This window comes from Cebus imitator, unplaced genomic scaffold (assembly GCF_001604975.1).
Source record: "Cebus imitator isolate Cc_AM_T3 unplaced genomic scaffold, Cebus_imitator-1.0 Scaffold152, whole genome shotgun sequence".
Lineage (NCBI taxonomy): Eukaryota > Metazoa > Chordata > Mammalia > Primates > Cebidae > Cebus > Cebus imitator.
Genome location: NW_016107467.1, coordinates 4,200,074 through 4,220,303, shown reverse-complemented (window position 1 = coordinate 4,220,303; position 20,230 = coordinate 4,200,074). Strand labels below are relative to the sequence as shown.

General features: G+C 36.9%; 1 protein-coding gene and 1 pseudogene across 7 annotated transcripts in view; both read right to left on the bottom strand.

Moving 5' to 3' along the window:
* LOC108314415 overlaps positions 1 to 2,567 on the bottom strand; it is a 38,005-nt pseudogene extending 35,438 nt beyond the window's left edge.
* A 1,903-nt stretch (positions 2,568 to 4,470) lies between these two features.
* The window catches only part of CHL1 (cell adhesion molecule L1 like), a 203,184-nt gene continuing 187,424 nt past the window's right edge, over positions 4,471 to 20,230 (bottom strand). For 6 of the 7 annotated variants that reach the window (XM_037743769.1, XM_037743768.1, XM_017543321.2 and 3 more), the window contains 5 exons: positions 18,532 to 18,711; positions 15,083 to 15,244; positions 14,319 to 14,450; positions 12,118 to 12,190; positions 4,471 to 8,379 (listed from right to left, as the gene is read on the bottom strand). In XM_037743769.1, the coding sequence (XP_037599697.1) occupies positions 8,163 to 8,379; positions 12,118 to 12,190; positions 14,319 to 14,450; positions 15,083 to 15,244; positions 18,532 to 18,711 (764 nt within the window). In that variant the 3' untranslated portion in view covers positions 4,471 to 8,162. The remainder of the gene's footprint in view (positions 8,380 to 12,117; positions 12,191 to 14,318; positions 14,451 to 15,082; positions 15,245 to 18,531; positions 18,712 to 20,230) is intronic. The other variant, XM_037743771.1, reaches the window with a different exon arrangement.

The window sequence follows — 20,230 nt, the reverse complement described above, 5'->3', positions numbered from 1 at the left end:
TTTAATACTACCTTTTCTCCCTGAGTCCTTCCTAGCCTCTTCCAGTCCCACTGCTGCTGTTAGGTAAATAAGAGAGTTACCCTGGCAAAGGAGACCAGGAGTGAAAATGGTATTTCAGGAACTAAAACAGCCTGTGCAAAAGGTCTAGACTCCTAAAATACCAGGTGTTTGGAGATCTATAAGTGGTTTCATGTAACTAGAACAGAAAGTGCTTCAATGTTTCAATATTACTTCTCTCTCCCTTTAAAAAAAAAAATCTTCATCAAAACCTTATTTCATTCAATATAGCCTCTTTCAACTAAGTTAGGGAAAGAAGGTAATCTCGCTGAACCTGTTAATACAATACAGTCAGCCCTCAGTATCCACAATTTCCACAACCAGCTGCGGATCAAACATACTCAGAAAAAAAGGAAGGTCACATCAGTACTAAATATGTAGACTTCTTCCCTTGTATTTCAAAATACAAGAAGACAGCACCTAGCTGTACAAGGTAAATATTCCCTGGACACCTCCAACACACTCACCCACAGAGAAATACCTTTGTATGGGCGTCTCCCTGCTGTTGATGTGAGAGAGTTTTCCAGCCACTCATATATTGCCTTCTATTAACAGTGCATAAAATTGCCTAGATAATGCAAAAATTCCATGCTTTCAATGTAAAGGTAGTATTTTAGCCTACTAAGGCCGAAAAGGAAGGGGAAAAAAGACGATTAAAATAAACATCACAGGAGGCTTCAAAGCAGGAAGTATTGAAATATGCAAGTACCTTAATGATCAACTAGAAAGAGTAAATTTGACTCTACAACTCTCTCCATCCTTCTCTCATACAACACAAACTGGTAGTCTAAAAAAAATCATAGCACAGTATACAAAATATTCAGACCTTTTTTTTCCTGAGAGCTTAAAAAGTACAAAAGAGAAACTGTGTGACAAGTAAACCTTTGAAATCCTTCATCAACAGCCTTTGATGAAACTCCATCTTAAAACCAGACTGGTGCTTTAAAACCGAAATGTTCTAAGTAAAGCGAAGTTGTTTTCAGTTTCGGACCAAAGTGGGGGGAAATCGCCAATTTAAAAGTAAAAGGATTTTAGTGAAAAGTTCATAGTACTGAGATATTTGCTTTGCCACTCAGAAGGTGGAAGCTCTGCTGGGTAGAAACCGCCATTCTTTGAGGTCTGAGACTTAAGGCATCTCTCCCTCTCTCCCCTCTCATTCTTACAGACGCGGCCTCTCCATCACAGCTGCACATCGGTCCTCTCATTCCAACCAAACCACGGCGTCTCCAAAGTGGGAAAGCTGCTAATCAACACCCTTACGGCTTGTCATCAATCAGACTGCAAATCACAAACTTGCTTCCTTAACCCGAGAACAGACACTCCAGGTCGCCAACGAAATGAAGGTTCCTTCCACCCCCACAGGAAATCTACCAGGTTTCAGTTCTTTCGCTTTTTTAAGACAAATAAAAAATTAACTGAACACACGTGTTTTCCCACCATTCTCAAGGCAGAGAGATGAGTGGGCAGAGCTGGGCTGACGTTTTTAAATTCCTGCACAGCAAAGCAATTGTTTTCCTGCACAGCAAAGCGGATTCGCCCCGGCCGCAGATCTAGCCCGGGAGGTGACCTGGGGACCAGAATTAGTGACCGACGGAGAGGGAGGGGGCTCCCGGGGCCGCAGGTCGAGGCGCGTGAGCGGGTCACGAGGCGCGGCGCGGCGGGGTACGGGAGGCGGGGGCGCGCGAGTCACCTGTATTGTTGGAAAAGCTGGTCCGACTCCCTGAAGCCCTAGTTGAGCAGCACGTTGATGGCAGCTAGGGCCAGCTCCACGTCCTGCAGGGGCGCCGCCGCCGCGTTCAAATCTCCGTCGTCCCGCCGCCGCGCAGAGCTGGCCACGGGCGCGCGAGGCCCTGCACTGGGCCGAGGCGAGGCCGGGAGCAGCTGCTGAGGCCCCGCGCGCCCAGAGAAGGCTTTACCTGCTGGAGCCCAGCAGCAACGGGAGCAGAGGGACGAGGGGAGGGGAAAATAGAGCAGGGAGGGGCCGCGATTCGGCTGCAGCGCAGCGGGGAAGTTGGGCGTCTGGACGCAGCCGCAGGAATTACTCCGCAGCGCCCGCCCGCTCCTTTCGCGCCCTCCGAGGCACCCGGCTCGCGCGGGCCCTGGAGCGGAATCCGTTTCTAGGTGTCTCTCACCTGCGGAGTCGGTCCCCGAGCGGCGACAGCCTTTGCTTCCGGCAGCCCCCGCGCCCCGGCCCCTTCCCCTCCCGGGTCCCCAGGCAGCGCCATCGCCCACCGCCCGGGGCTGCTCGGACACACGCACCCGAGGCGGGAGACCTGAGTGCCCCACTTCCCCGAGGGGGCTGGACCCGGGAGTTGGGGGGAGGGCAAGTAGCGGAGGAAGAGCGCGCGTGCGGGTGTGGAAGGAAAGGGAAGGTGACTGGAACTCCGCCAGAGACCGCAACGCGAGTGCGGTGCGCTTCATCCACGAGTGACTGCAACCTCGCGCAGCCCGCACCCGCGACCCCAGACTTCCTTCCGACCCTGGGACCGCCCCCTAGGACCAGGGCAGCCAATTCCTGAGGAGGTGGGCGGCGGGGGCGGGGCCTCTGACACCTGCTAGAGAGCTCCCGGGACCCCGGCGCCTGTAACTGCAAGGAAGAGCCCCTGGATCCAGGTACCACCCACTCCAGCCTGCCACCAGTGTTTGCACAGTGGGGCAGCGGGAGAAATGGAAGCCTATATGCCATATGCCCAAATATTTAAAAGTTATAAATTAAGCTGCCAAAGTGTGTTCTGTTCTCACTGCCAATTATTCTTGCAAAGCTTTGGCTTTCACATGACCACATGTTACAAAACATCAGAGGTGACTGAATGTAATCATCACAGAAGTCTCACTATTCTAATGATGGGCTGGTGATATCTGGATGCCTAATATTCTAGAGACAAGCAATTCATAAATCATTTTTGTGATTTTCCATAAATGTATTTCCTCTAATTTAGCAAAATCCCTTAATATGGTGTTGCAATCAAGATTATGTTCTTAATGCCAAATTAGACAACGTTCCTTGAGTCGCTGTCATTCTTGGAGTGTAGCTTATTAATTTCAACTTGGAGAAACTTTGCTGAAGCATTTATAACAATATTGCTGGAGCATTTATAACAATATCGATTTTTAAAATGAAAGCGATCCTCAGGTTTAGAAATAACTCATGAGTTTCCACGTTAGTCTGTGACCGGTATTCTTCATACCATGCTGGTACATATGAAGCAGCCGTGTCTATATAAAACATCTCTATCATCCTAAATGCAGTCTACTGACTTGGAGTGGCAAAAGAAGAGAGATGTCCTGCCATAGATTCTGGTGTTTGATAAGGAAATACAAATACCAACTTAAAAATGTTAAGCGTAGTTATTTTTGAAGCCACTTCTAATAAAAACTTTCTGTTCTTTTTCAGTTTCCCAAAAAAGTGAATGAAATATAAGAAATGTGTGACAGTCATTTAAAAACAACTGGCTTATTTGAATTACTACTTTTTAGGTTTTACACATTCAACTGTTTACACAATAAAGCATTGATTGTTTTCCTCTATAGCATGTCTTGATCACATATCTTAAAGCCAACGTGCTTGTAAACATGATCAATAAGTTGGCATTAAGCTGAAACTCACCTTTCTTTAGTATTTCTAAGAAAAGGTGAAGGAGTGAGGGCATAAAAAATTACTATTAATAATATAATGAATTAGGATTTTGGAGTTAAACATCTCTGGGTTTGATTTCTAGTTCTAGCCCATGCTGGTGATGCTCATTAAGTTAGTTAGTTAACCTCCCGGTCCCCTGATTTAAAAACCAGAGAAGATTGTTTGAGGATTAAATGTGATATTGTACGCAAAGCGCTTGGTATAGATTACATGGTTTTTATTTTTTATTTTTGTGGAGAAAAGGTGTCACTATGTTGCACAGGCTGATCTTGAACTCCTGGCATTAAGTGATCAACCCACCTCATCCTCTCAAAGAGCTGGGATTTCAGTGAGTCTCCATGCCCGGTCAATTAAACAGTTTTTAAAAATCACGATTTTCAATAAATTGTCCACTTAGCCAAATTGGGTAACCCAATTCTAAAAGACCATGTCAAAATTATCTACTAGCCTTATTGAAAATATAGCATATTGGACATTTTCTTGAAAAGTGACATTTCTATATTTTTATTAAAAATGACCAGAAAAATATACATTCACCTTAAATTCATATTTATCATAAGTATAAATTTTATTGGCATATTGTTTTATCAATGTTGATGATATTGTATATTTATAAATCAAAGTAATTGAAATCAAAATATCTTATTTATATCTTATTTATACTTTATTAAATTAGATTTCATTTATAGATATTCCAGGATCAGAGACAACTGAAGTAATTAAGATTAATATGTAAATTCTGATTCTTCTCAACTGTATAGAACAGAATACAAACATTTTTAGATGACATGAAGTTGAACTTTTATTTGGAAAGTTGAATTTCATGTATAATGAAAATATTTTCAAACATACATAGTCATAAGCATATTACAAACACCACCTACAATACAAACACATTTTAATAAAGTTCTACTGTGAATATTAATCCAAGCCAAAATAAAAAGGTAGTCAGGTGAACCTGTTCTACATACCCTTAATCTCTTTTGATGATGTAATCAAACAATTTAAGGTACAAAACAAAGAAAGCTTTGGCTCGACCCTACTTATTTCACTATAGGAACACTAGGATATCTACTACCACAGATACAGGTAACAAACCCAATCCCATTATAACCAATTTAAAATTGTTACAAGAATCATATCTTAATGGTATGTAAACACACTTAGGGTTTCAGTTGGCAATTGTGTTTTAAATGCTTAAAAAAGCACACCAACATTTCTCATTATCGTCCTCTTTTTAGCTTATCTCTTCCATGAGTATAAAATAGGAAAAAAATATTATTTGAGACTTCCAGCATAATTCCATTGTGCTCTACATTTTTACAAACATGGGTGCATCTAAAATATCGATGCCTTCATACCAATAGAATAAAACCACCAAATTTGCATTTTCCTTATAAATACGCATGCAAAATCAGTGGAAAACACTTTTGTATAGCAAAGACCCTGCTTAATTTTCTTCTGATTAATAATTTTCAATGGCATGTGCAAATCGTACTGCTCACTAAGCAGTAGATTTTCTGTAGACTTGTTTATAAAAATATATTTATGTGTTCACAGGAAAAGAGTTGGTATGTGGGGGTGACTTTTAGAGACATAATTAGATTAAAGGTTTGCTTATGAAGTTAAAAGGCATCTTAGCTTTTACCATTTTCAAATTTTTCTTCATAAAAAAGAACACCCTGTGACAAAGATAAGGTAACTGAGATTATTACTAGCACTTTAGAGTTGGGAGAGTTTGAAACAAAAAGGTTAAGCAAACTGCCTAATGTTTATGTACAAAATCAGTGCTGGAACCAGGAAGAGAACTTGGATTTTCCCAACCCTTGGACAGTTCTCTAGGAACTCATGCCCACCAACCATCCTTGAGACTATATACAATCAATTACATTAAAATAATATTGACAGTAGACTAGAGAAAGTTAGTGTAAAGCCAGTTAAGAACAAAATTCTCAATGTTGGCTGTTGCCTTATCACTAGTGGGCATTTTGCAAACAATCGTCACCAATTTATAATTACCATTGCACATCGTGGACTCCGTTACTCATTTTCTTAGGGAAAGTAATGAAATCCATTTGAACCTACTTGGATTTATTTTATTTGAAGCTTATTCTGATTCTTAAAATATACATATAATTCACAATTAAAATCAGGGATACTCATAGACCTATTCTTTCTGTGCTGAAGAGTCCCAGTAGTAGCCAAATAGTATTGAGGAAAGGTAATTGTGATAGCAAAACAGTCATTATTAAACCTCATTTTTCAGATCCATAAATTTTAGCCACTCAGAAAACCTGAGTGGGAACAATCTTGATTTTCGAGGCAGCTAAAGGGGAACACGAAGTGTAGGAAGTGCAAATATTTCAGTATTTGTTTTCGCTTCTGACTTAAAGATTATTAAATTCCTAATTTTTTGACATTGTTTCTAACCTGCATGACTTTAAAAACCATGTTTTGGCTGATGACAAAGAAGAGGAGATAGAATCGTGCCAAAATTAAACTTGAATGTCATGACCTTGCCCTCCTCGGCAGCTGAGCACCACAACTTTCTCCCAGATAAATCAAACCATGGTGACTGTTACTCCAGAAAATCTGAACCTTAGGCATCAGAGGAGGATGGAGCTCGAGTTGCACTGATGGATGTGTAGATCCTCACACTCACATGGGGTAGACACCACGATGCCTTCCCACTTTGAAATGTTTAACTGCCAGGAGTGTGGTCAAAACCTGAGCCCATAAATTACAGTTTTAAAAAAGACATTCTTTTCCTGTCTATGCATTTTGGAGGACACATGAGGTTCAAAAGAACAGGTAGGTATTCCATGTGTATTCCTGCACTGACCATGATAAGTACCCCAAGGTTTGGTCTTCAAGAAATATAAGGGGTTACATAAATCAAAGTTGAGGATATAACAATATACCAATAATCGCAGTTCAAAAACTAAAGTAAAATCTGTGAGTCAATTTCACTTAAACATAGTTAAGTATTTCAGGGTAAGATTAAAAACTGTTTACATAAAATGTCAAGTCAAATGTTTAACTTGACCGACATGTATGCATCGTCCTCCATATTGTTTTTAAAACATGTTCATGTACGGTTGTAAAAGGACTGTATCACAACTGCTAGAAAATAAATTCCCTGAATTTGTACTGACTTTGACAAAAGGAGAATATAGGGGAAACAATTCTCACCACAAAGATGTCTAAAATGCCACATACGCAAACGTGTAGGAATTTCTACGTAAACAGTTTTTCTTTTGAGGGGCTGGGGTAGATGTACATTCAAAAATAAAAACCTATTTTGAAAAATATGAAAACGTTTCCCTCAATATTTATATGAGACTTTATTTTGAAACCGTTGAAAGAAAGCAATATAAGAACAAAATTCAAATGCTTTATACAAAGTCTTCAGTTTTGGAGCCTCATGTTATTAGTTGTAACTCTGGAATGATGAAAAACAGTATCTTACTCATATATTCTAGCTGTACAAACATGCCTGTTAATGTTCCTTTTCTCACTTCAAAATAAAACCCATCTATATTTTAAATTGTGTAAATATTAACATAATATGTACAACGTATTCATGAAATATATGCAAGCATACCATTATATAAACATAGAAAAAAGGTAAAAACAGTCAATTTAGAAATGAAGATATTAAGTAGGTGTAGCTGTTAGAATCCAGAACAATGGGCACTTTCTGTCTGTTCTTGTGTAAAACAATCTTTTGAACACTGCTTCCTTTGCAGTTGAATTTAGTCCAAGAAAAAAAACAAACACAGACATAAAAAGTGATGCTTGTGGATGTCAAAACTGACAGAAATTAAAAAAAAATCATGTTGAAACTGAAGAAGTTATAATTCTGTTTAAATATGACCATCTCTGGGCAAATAGGAGCTCAATAAATACTAGTTGATTATTCACCTAAGACTTCTGCTACTAAAATTTAAATAATAAATTTAGACTGTATATATTCAATGAAGTGTTTTAATAAGACATTCATATTCCTTTTTACATTTTAAATAACCAGTTTGCTTATGGTTTTTTAACCTGTAGTGAAGCAAAGTCACCAAGCCAGTTCTCAAAGACTGAATACCAACGTGCATATCGAGAAAACCCCACAAGGTAGCAACATCTATGCAATCACACTGAATAGTGAAATCAGGCAAAATGGAGTATACTGAATGGGGACTTTGGATTTAGTTGAGGTGTATCTAAATACAGGATTTGTTTTGTGTTTTGCATTTTGAGCACCTGAAAACAAAAACAAAACATAGGCCTGAAGTACTTGGCATTTTATATTTTGAAGGCAGTGCTATTTTTTTTTTCAACATAATTGCAGGATATTAATTCTGGATGAAATCTTCGGCCAACATGTTTCTATTCCTATATGAAAGTTCTTGCTCCCTTGAACAGATAAATATGGAAGATTGGGGTGAGCCGGTAGTGTTGCTTACATATGTTGTGTTTATGCCCGAAGTGGAAAAGTTGCTGTAGAACTTCCATTGCTTTCAACAGATCCCTTCTCCTTAGATCCAACATAAGCACCAATAAATGATCCGTCTTCATTGAATAGACCATGGTCTCCCTCTCCGTATTCCACTAAGCTGTCAGCACTTTCAGTAGGCTGCATATCCCTATTAATGGACCGAAGGCTTCCTTTGAGAGGCTTTTCATCACTGTCGCTAGAAAACAAACAAACAAAAAATAGTTCAACAAAATCTAATACTCATATTCACATAAAGCAAGACATAAGTGCTAACAGATACTCATATTAGCATTGAAGGACATTCCTATTCGCATTGAAGACAGATACTAAAGCCCACGTGATACTAACACACGTTAACAAAGTTTACAAAGTCTATAAGCACATGTTTACAAAGTCATAAACAATTTGCATCAAAACAAGTTTTCATTATTCACAACACTTCTGCTTCCTTTTAAAATTGGCAACTTAACTTTTGTAGGACATGTGGGATTCATCATGTTAATGTCCATAGTGGCTGCTGTGGTCTGAGTGCCTGTGTTCCCCCAACCTTCCTATGTTAAAACCTGATAATCCATGTGAGGGTGTTAGAGGTGGAGCCTTTGGGAAGTGATTAGGCCATAAAGGTGAAACGGGTGAGTACCCTTAGAGAAGAGGCCCCAGAGAGCTGCCTTACCCCTTCCATGATGTGAGGACATAATGAGAAGGTGCTGTCTGTCACCCGGAAAGTGAAACTTTGCCAGACATTGAAAATGCTGGCACCTTTATCTTAGGCTTCCCAGAATCCAGAGCTATAAGTAAGTTTCTGTTCTTTACAAGCCTCCCAATTGATGATATTTTGTTACAGCAGCCCCTAGTGGACTCAGACAGAGAACACATGCAATTTCCCTTGCTTTTGTGAACTTTTGGAGGTCCTGGCCTCCAAGTCTTGATCTTCTGTCTTTACTTCTGATCCTTTTGATTCTCTTATATCCTTCCAAAAAGTTTTCTTTTAAATATCAATCATATTCCGTTTTCAAAACCAAATAACTTTCTTTAATATAGTTAACAACTCAAGTTCGTTACATTTTAAGACAGAAAGAAATGGCTGGTAGGAACAAAAATAAGTATACTATATTTAGGGTAGGAGTTTTATTCATGAACAGAAGCAACTCCATTAGTAAAACGCTTATCAAATGGTATGATCTTCTAAATTTTGGATCAAGATATTTTTCAGTACCAACTAGTATTACACTATGAAGCTATATATCATATAAAATGATTTTATAAAATTTGATAAATGAAGCATTTGGAATGTAATTTAGATGAATATATATCACTTTATAATTTGTGGTATTCACCAGTGCTATTCATCAGATATGTCAGGTCTCTGGGAATAAAGCAGGATGGTTTAATCTGTGTTATATGCCAACATGGAATTTTCTTTAGTTTAAAAAAAAAGGGAGCAAAGGTGACATGTGTCCCTTCTAAGTGGAAGATTTAAAGCCAGTGCTCAGTTTGCTACATTCTATTTTCTCTGCTGTGGCGACCCTGGATCCTTATCTACCAGCCAGTGCTCCTAAGTGACTAAGATGAAAATAGCAATCTCTGTGAGACACACAACTTGACAAAGAAAATGCTTTTGGGGTTGTTTTGACAGCAGCATAACACAGGCTACCCTGACTGATATGATAATTGGCTCTTGAATTAGGATACTGCAGTTACAGAAACAAATCCAGAAAAAAGATAAGGCATTGGCGGAGGAACCAGGAAATGAAGAGTAAAGAAAAATATCAAAAGGAACTACTATCAGAAGCTAGAAGGATTAGGACTCATGTTATGCAAGAGCACAGCATCTCATAAAAGTGTCTCCTTGGATAATGTGGAAAGTAGATATTTTCCTGATAAATGTGTAGTTTGGGGGAAAGAGGTTGGAAAACACATCAACTACTATAAAGGGATGCCACAGGAAATAATGCAGGGGATGATGTTAGCTATCTTTAAAAAGCAGCAGCAGGGTGTGGGGAAATGGGTTTTTAGACAAGGTATTATTTTTGTTTTCTTGCCTGTAAAACTGAGCTAATACTGTCTTTCAAAAGTTTTCTTTTTTTGTTTTTTGAGATGGAATCTCACTCTGTTGCCCAGGCTGTAGTACAGTGGCATAATCTCGGCTCACTGCAACCTCCGCCTCCTGAGTTCAAGCAATTCTCCTGCCTCAGCTTTTGAAAGGTTGTTGAAGGTCCTCAATGATCATTGCCTCATGGAATTTGTGCCTTGTGTAATCCTCTTCCCTTGGGCTGTGGGCTAAACTTATGACTTGCTCCTATAGAATACAACTAAATTGATGGGATATCACTTCCAACATTAGGTTACAAAAGGACTGTGGCTTCCAGCTTGGGTGCTCTCTCTGCTCTCTGGCTCACTCAATCTGAAGGAAGCCAGCTGCCATGTTGTGAATAGTCCTATGAGATACACATGGTATGGAATTAGGAATGACCTCTGGTCTGTGAAGAACTGAATCCCTTAGTTCAACAGTCTGTATGGAACTATATCCTGCCAACAGCTACATGAGTGGCCTAGGAATGACTTGTGCTCTGGCCGAACCTTTAGAGGAAACCATAGCCCTGTTCAAAACCTTGCTGTAACCTCATGAGAGATTCTGAACCAGAGGCATCCAGCTAAGCCATGTCTGGATTCCTGAATTATGATGACCTTGAAATAATAAATGTTTATTGTTTTAAGCTGTTAAGAATTTGTGGTTGTTGTTATGTGGCAACTGGTAACTAATACACCAGTAATGAGAACAATTTGTAAAGGTCCAAAATTCTTTTTTTCTCTTTCTTTTTCTCTCTTTATCTTTATTGTTCTGTATTCTGGAAAGACTTTAAAGTCATTTATTAAGAAATACAAAAATATTTAAAAAATATTGTCTAAGTAGAAGACAGAAAAATAAGTTTACTACAAAGTAGAGTATGGGTAAGCTCAAATGTATATCAATTAGCTAATGAAAATACTCCATATCCCTGGCTAGAGTGATGAATCCAGGGATGAGAGAATCAGGACCAATCAGATTTCTTATTTGATATACACTCTGATTTCCCATGTGCTAAAATTGACATAAACCTGGAACTTAAAATAGGTCTGATAGCTGAAAAAAAAAATTGATGACATTAAAAGAAAAAAGAGCTAAGAAGTTGAGAGAGTAGTAGAAAGGGGAAGATGGAGAGAGAAAACAGGAGAATTAGACAATTTAACACGTCCCCCAAAAGATTCCTACCTACCTTAGACTAGACTCTTGCCATTCCTCCCTTGCCTGACATGTCCTCACACATTTCGTCATCCTCTATCCAGTGATTAACAGTAACAATCTTTTTTATCCTTTAAGGCTTAGCTTATCTCATTTGGATGATCCTTTTTCCCAAAATCCTACCTGGGCAGAAATAGTTGCTCTCTTTTGTGCTCCTTTATTCTATTCAATTTATTACATTTATTTGCATATAGAGGTATTTTTCTCTGCTGATGAGTTTCATCTAGAGGACAGGGTTTGTAACTCACTTACCTTTGCAGGTGCAACACAGTAGGCATACAGATAAGTGTATGTGGATGCAAACTGGATACAACCTGAGTTCATAATGACCATGCTAAAGATGTTTTAGCTATCCCAAATAGATATTCAACCTAAATAAAAATAGTGTCTTTGTGTTAGGCACAGAGCTTCAAGAAAAGTGTCCTAACCCACACTTCTGCCTAGACTGTAGTTCTTTATATACCCTCACCACACACAAAGAAATTTGGTAGATAGTACTTAAGTGGGCCCTTTTTGAAAAAAAGGATTCTTTATAGGATCATTACATTATAGTTCTGTAACATTTTTATTAAGAATAAACACTTTTTTTCATTTAAGCTTACATGATGAATATGTATTTTGATACATTTTAACACAGAATCTTATGTTTACCTGTATTCACCAAAGGTTTCATCTTTTACTGACTGAATTTCTGGATCTGGATGCAAATCTTCCTTTTCTTTAACTAAAAAAGAAAAAAAAATAGGAAGGGAAAGTAATGCAGTGACTGCTTAAAGGCATTTACCAGTGCTGTGGAATGATAGATAATCAGTAAGAACAACATTGCTCAAATTTTTTGATACCAGTGAGGCAATATTTTTTTGTGGCTGTATCTATAGCCCATCAATTACTTATTTGTTTAAACAAAAAGAGAGGGGATTTTGGGGGTTCTATTTATTTGCCACCACACCTGCAGCATGTTGCATAATGTGACTACTCAATATTATGTGAACAAGAAGTCTTATTGGAAGAGCCCAAATTAGTTTGACTTGTCAGTGAAGACAAAATTACTAAATATTTATTTTACTATCTGAACTTTCTGAAGATGTCACATGCTCCTATTAGATCTATGTCATTAAGCTAAATTGATTTTAAAAAGTCAATCAAGGCTGGGCGTGGTGGCTCATACCAGTAATCACAGCACTTTGGGAGGCCAAGGCAGGCAGAACACTTGACATCAGGAGTTTGAAATCAGCCTGGGCAACACACCAAGACCCTCTCTCTATTAAAAACAGAAATCAGCCAGATGTGATAACATCCACCTGTAGTCCCAGTTACATGAAGGGCTGAGGTGGGAGGATCACTTGAGCCTGGAAGACATAGGTTGCACTAAACTAAGCTGAGATAGCGCCACTGCACCACTCCAGCCTGGGCAACAGAGCAACACACTGTCTCAAAAAAAAAGTAAAAAGACTCTCTTAGAAAATTATTTTTTCTTTCCCATGTTTATTTTCTGCCTGCATTTGATGACGATGGGAAGAACAAAATTTTTNAAAAAAGCCATCATTTGGTTGTTCTGCATCACTCTTACTCAAAATTTTTGAAGCAATATGAATATTCAGTTATCCATCGACATTTTTCACTTAGATTTTATTCTAAATAGAGAAATATAAGACCAAAAAACCTCTTGTTCCCTCAACTTAAAAAATAAAAGAAACACCATTAAATATAAATCGTTCTTTGCAGAACTTTTTATGACTACATGCAGAGACCCAGTAGATTCTCTTAGTTGCCCTAAATATGAAATGCTGATTTTTTTTTTCTTTTCAAGGTATGATTTGAAGAAACATTTTTAGAATCTGGAGAGGGCCACAGTTCACAAATGATTATTTGTTGGGGATAATAGAATGCTGTAACTCTTTAACATTTCCCATTAATTATTCGGAACATTTAATAGTTATTGTGAACCTAATTCAAAATCATTCAGTCTTCAGATGAAAAAGTGAAATGCTTAACTCCATAAATTATGCATGTCATTTTACAAAAACCTAGAAATTATGCTCTCAGTGTTTCTATGCAGATGATGAGTTCCCAATAAATATTTGCTAGATAAATCATAAGCCAATAAGGAACTTCTCATAAATTTCAACATCATGAAACAAATAGCAGTGTAGTCTAAATCTTTGTCCCTATATAAAAGCATCCTGAATACTAAACAATACTGATAATCATCATCATCTTGATACAATATGTATATCTGAAAAAGACAAAACAAATTTGAAAGTTGAATGAAATTAAAGGCAAACATATTACCAACTATGGTGGTTTTCATGTATCATATCTTATGTATCATTAATTCAAGAGTCGGTGTGTCTAATACATGCCATGGTAATAAGAAATGCATTCCTAGTAATGATTAACTCCAAGAAAGTTGACCAGTAGAGCCAGTAATATTAGAATGCACTAGTGCAAAGAAAATAGGAGTCATGTATGTCAGGCTTAGAGAGAGGCATGCTATAGATAGGTCATTTCTTAAAACATTAAAGCATATGTGTGACTTAGTAACACGTCTCTCAATGTCTCTGATATTTTACAGATGGACAATAGAAGCTTGGAATTATTATCAACCTTGTTAGAACCTATTTTAAGTGCTGGAAACTAGAACCAAGTAACTAGCTGGAAATAATACTCTAGACCATACATATTTTCTTTGGTTAATTAGCAATATGTTTTTCCTCTCAGTGCATTGTACCTCTAATTTGCTAATATAAATTTGTCTTGAATGTGTATTTTTTTTAAAAAGATGTCTCTGAAGAATGCTTCTGAGAAAACCCTATTTTACAAATTGAAAATCGATTGAAAAACAATTTTACCTGAGTACTTTCCACCTCTGTTCCTCTTCACAAAACAAACAGTTAACAATACTAGTGTGAGAAGAGCAATCGCACACATCAATCCAATAAACCAGCCTTGAGTAGAGATGTCATCATATAAACCAGCATATTCTGTTGTAGAAAGAGAAGTCACAACACTGAACACTAGAAACAGTCTTTGATATTCTGTAACATTTGGGAAAATTAGACATCATTTTTAAACATACTAAATAGTATCAATTTTTAAAATAACCCCAGATGGAATGCAATTTGAAGGACATGTTAGCGGGAGAATAATGATAAATTTTTTCCTTCTTTATTTAAAAAGGAATTTCTTTGAGTTATATTTGATTCTGAGGATGAAAAACCAGAGGATAGTGAAGGCAGATGAGGTTAAACTCAGAAACAGCAAGGAGCAAACAAAAGCACAAGCTGCCTTGGTTAGAAGCAGATGACTGTGGAATCTGGTAGTTTCTGTTTTGTTTTGCTTTTTTCTTTTTAGTTTGTGTTATTCACATGTATTAATTAGCAGGAGATAATTTTAGGCAACAACTCTGGTACAAAAAAAATAAAGGATAAGTTGGACTATTGTGGAACAATGTTTATTTTGATCATTTAAAAATATGTCAAAACAAATTGAAATAATGATTTTCATAACTAATATGCTCAGTGTTTATATGTTTAATATAGGACATATGCAATACTAAATATTCTACAGGACACAGATTGACTAAGACTTCCCCAAATATAATCTCATTTCTCACCTCTCCCTCTTGTCTCAATTACATCTTGAAAAATGCTATCATTATCACCCCAATTCTTTGTCATGAGGCGAACTATATGTTCAGCTCCCGGCTCAAATACCTCTACTGGGTGAGTCTTTTGAGTAAGATTTACTCCTTCTGATATCTTCCCGATACCTTTACCTAAGAAATGTACACAGTGAAATCATGTGAATTGTAATCATGGAAAAACAGGACATAAAAAAGTTAAAAAATATTGTTATTTGAGGTGAATAAAAAAGTTACTTATACCATATTTTCTCAGATAGTTCTTGAATTACCAGGAGGATCAAGAAAATCGCCATTTCAACTTTTTTTTTAATATAATGAAATTAAGTAAGTGAAGTGAACTCAATTCATGGCCATTTAAGATGAAATGGTACTGTAGATCTGCCTGGTCACATGAATGGTTCAAAACCATAGATTTAAAAAAAATTATACAATATAATTTGCTGCAATCTGGATTTTCACAAACCTAATGGAAACTGAATATGGTCTTCTGTATTATAATTGACAGCATATAACCTTATAATCTTAACTATCTATTACTTTTTTGCCTTGGTTTTCTCCATAAACACTGAAGAAATAGCATTACAATATGGTCATATATTAAATGTTTGAAATTTATAGAAGCACAAACTATATGAAGTGCAGGCGTGTAGGTACATACAAATAGAATGGTTTTACTGACATTTTGAAAGCGATGCTAGAAGTTAATACTTTTCAAAAAATATTAATATGTCAATATGTTAATAGTAGAATTTCACGGCAGAAGATAAAATATATCAAGTTTAATAAAAATATGTTAACTTCTGATCTTGCCACCAAATATCTAAAATATTTTTGCATATGATCCATAGTTTTGCTGGAATCAACTCAATATAATAAATATAACCCAGAAAATGTTAGCAATGATATAAAATATGTTTCTTAATGAGACTACAAGGGGTTATGAAACTCTTAACTGGGTATGTGTTACAGATCAATATTTCATTATGCATTTTCACTATGGAATAAAATTGATTATATAGTTACTAAATAACAAAACAGATTTTATTAACAATGACACCATGAGAGAAATAAGGCCAACTATACGAGCAAAGCTTTCAAGATTAAGCATCATTGAAACAGAGGGTAGTCAATTTTGACCTTGAAAAACAGGGATATTGGTAAAACATTAAGTAGTGCAAGCTTTTGAAAAATAGAGTAAAGCAAGTGATTTATTCAAACCACTAACAACACAAAAATAACATTTCTGATTAACACCATCTTTTTCTCTCTTAAGATTATGGAATATGATGTACTTGAAAATCAGAGTGACAACCCAAAAACAATAAGAGAAAAATGCTTGTCAGTCAAATCCTATTTTTTGGACAAACACCAAATGACCTTGAAATAAGCTACATAGGCAGAGCAAGAAGAAAGATGCATAGTAGTAGATTCCAATTTACACAAGTGATCATTCTTAGAGTGCTTAGTGATAACAGGATGTATCTCTTCAGTGGAAATATGTATTTTTTTCAAAGATTATGTTGAACTCTAGTGGAAAAAGAGATTATATTTTTTTCCCTGTACATATAGCAAGACATGCCTATAGATGAGAAATCAGTGTCAACTGGGGAAAGGGGTAGTAGCTGGAATACTGAAAATGCAGATTCCTGAAAAAGAGCACAAACACACTAGTAAGAATCATTTTTAAATTCCTGACACATAGGACAGTGAAGAAATGACATGCAGCAAATTAGTTACGTTTTTAGTTTGAAGAAAAGATGCCACCTCAGTTATAAAATCAGATGAACAGCATTTTCATTCTCCAAAAACAATTTCTCAAGCATGAATGCAACCAAGCCCAAATTTTCCAACATATGTACTAGAATGTGTAACGCTTGTAAGGCAATTCCATGAATATTTTTTCTTAAATGCTTCAAATTGGCAAGGGTGGGATTAGCATTTGTCATGCACATTATGGTCTTGGTTTTATCAAAATAGCAACCAACTCCATGCCTTAAATCCTGTTTTTAAAAATATGGAAGCTGTATGTTTGAACTACTCCATTCTGACTTGTCTTCTTTGTATTGGACACTTGATGTCAGTTTCAATGCTTGAGAAACAAGAACCTTATAGTTACTGCAAAGTTTTCAATCTCCATCTTTAAGTTTAACTTTTATGAGTAAGTACAATCAGTGAAATAAGTTCTTCATTTCACTTGGTGTTCAATTCATCCTTGGGAATACTTTTTGAGTTTTAGGGAAGGAATAATTTGAATTATATGCTTTTCCCACATAAACGGAGATTTAAATATTTAAGGAATCTGAGAAGAACATAAGTTTTTTTATTAGATATAGTAGGCACAATAAGAGGTAGAAACAAATCAATAACCATTCACACACAACCACAGTGATCATCTTCAATAAATAATAGGCAATTGCATTTTCTTTACTATTTTTGCCCCTTTGCAATGTTTCTTTCATTGATTCTACCATTTTTCTAATCTACAATTTGAAAAAGCAACCAGAACACAGTCTGATACATAGTATTAGGTTGGTGCAAAAGTAATTGCGGCTTTTGCCATTACTACTTTTAATGGCAAAGGCCGCGATTACTTTTGCATCAACCTTAGTACATGATAGATAAACAACTCGGTTTCCCTTTCTGCCACCTTCTACATCCTTCCTTTCTTCCCTCAATATCCTTTCATGCCTAAACAGCCTAAACCCTACATAAATCTCTCTTTGTTTAACTTATTAGTGTGTACATCAGTTTCTCTGATCTGATTTTCTGCAGAGGTCCTATTGATAATCATAGAAAGCTTAGCAAGAACCTTGCTAAAATCATAACTGGAGATGCAATTTGGGAAGGAAAATGATTAAAAGTATAAAAAAATAGAAAAGTGTAATTGAATTAGGAGAATTGTGTTACAAGTGAAACCAAAGATTTATAAGCCATTTTTTTGGCATCAATCATTGGGCAGTAAAACAAAATTGACACATGAATCAATGTATATAGAATGAAGGCATGGAAGTGAGATGTATTAGATCTGCAACGTCTACCTATGCAAGAGCCAAATGTTTTTTTGTATGGAAACATTTTTAAAAGAAAAATATGTCTTTACTAACCTTTTGAATAGCTTTGTGACCTTACATTCCTCTACTTTAATTCAGTAAAACTGTAGTTCCTGACCTTGTATACACTAAGCTATAATTTGATTGGTATTGTGCAGAAATCCATAAATTGAGTCAATGTGAACTTTACAAACAAGATTAATAAATTCTGCCTCTATGTTACTGGAAAACAGAAGGCAGACAGATTGAGATCACAATCATTTCTAATTTACAATGACTAATACGGTGTTTTCCTTTCAGGGAAACTGTTCAAAAAGATGCAGCCTCTTTGTAAAGCCTCTGTTAAAAAGAGAAGCCTCTTGTACTTACTCCCTTCTCCTAAGGTGGAGCTTTCCTCAGTGATCGGTTTTCCACAACCCTTTGAAGTGCAAGCCCTCAAGTAGAATTTGTACCTGGTAGTTGCATTGAGGTTTGAGAGATGCCAGCTGGGCTTTGATGGAGTTGTAATGTTGATATCATTTAATTCTCCAATCTCATAGGTGTCATTTACTAAAGAAATAAACATGAAAAACAGCTCAAATGTCGTATTTAACCATTAAAGTTGCTCTTCATTATTTTTGTTTCTCCTTATACTTGTGGTATGTAAAAACATCTTAATGATTTATAACCATCAACTCATTTAATACTATGAGGTACATACAACGACTATGACTACATCATGCATGACAAAACAGAGGTCTAGCAAGAATAAGTGCCTTGCTCCAATTTTGAGTCTGCAAATTTGCAAACTGAATTTGAATCCAAACCATGCCCTTTTGACTCCAGGGAAACATCCTTAATCCCTGAGCTATATTGGAGACAACTGCTCCAGCTTCATAATACCTATTAATAATAATGGATTTTTCCCCATTATTATATTTTCATTGTATCTTTGACTTAAGTACTTGTAATTTCCTTTTGGAAGAATAATTCAGAAAATGATTTATTTATGTCTTTTATGGGTTCTAGTTTAACAAATGGCACTAAATACCTACTCAATACACATAGAGTCAATAAATGAAGGAATATATTAAATATTTAAGTATATCTACTGTGTACTGAGTACTATGTAAGCTGCTAATTGTAAAAAGCTGGATCAGATAACTTCTTTTAAAGAATTTGTAGGCCAGGCATGGTGGCTTATGCCTGTAATACCAGCACTTTGGGAGGCCAAGGTGGGCAGATCATAAGGTCAGGAGTTTGAGGCCAGCCTGCCCAACATGGTGAAACCCTGTCTCTACTAAAAAAAAATACAAAAATTAGCTGAGCATGGTGGCAGGTGCCTGTAATCCCAGCTACTCGGGAGGCTGAGGCAGGATAATCCCTTGAACCCGGGAGGTAGAGGTTGCAGTGAGCCCCAATTGTGCCACTGCACTCCAGCCTGGATGACAAGAGTGAAACTCCATCTCAAATAAATAAATAAATAAAGAATAAAGAATTTGTAACCCGGCACAGACATGAGATTTGTGTAAGAGCATGGAGTGTTATAAGATTATTATAACAATAGTCCAAGAGATGAAATACATCTAAGATAGTGCAGCTGTTAGTGACCAGAAAAAATATAGAATAAATCCTCTTGACTCTCAGTCCAAGATAACATAGAGGTTAAAAAATGCATCTATTATTAACATAAAATATCTCTTTTTGTCTATAAAATGCTATTCAATCAATGAAAGGAAAAGTAGGCAGGGGGCAGTGGCTCATGCCTATAATCCCAGCACTTTGGGAGGCCAAGGTGGGCAGATCACGAGGTCAAGAGATCCAGACCATCCTGACCAACATGCTGAAATCCTGTCTCTACTAAAAATACAAAAATTAGCTAGGTGTGGTGGCATGTGCCTGTAGTCCCAGCTACTCAGGAGGCTGAGGCAGGAGAATCACTTGGATCTGGGAGGCAGAGGTTTAGTGAGCCAAGATCGTACCATTGCACCCCAGTCTGGGTGGCAGAAGAGCAAGACTCCCCAAAAAAAAAAAAAAAATAAACCTAAAAAAGCAGAGGCAGGAAAATCACCTGAACCTGGGAGCCAGA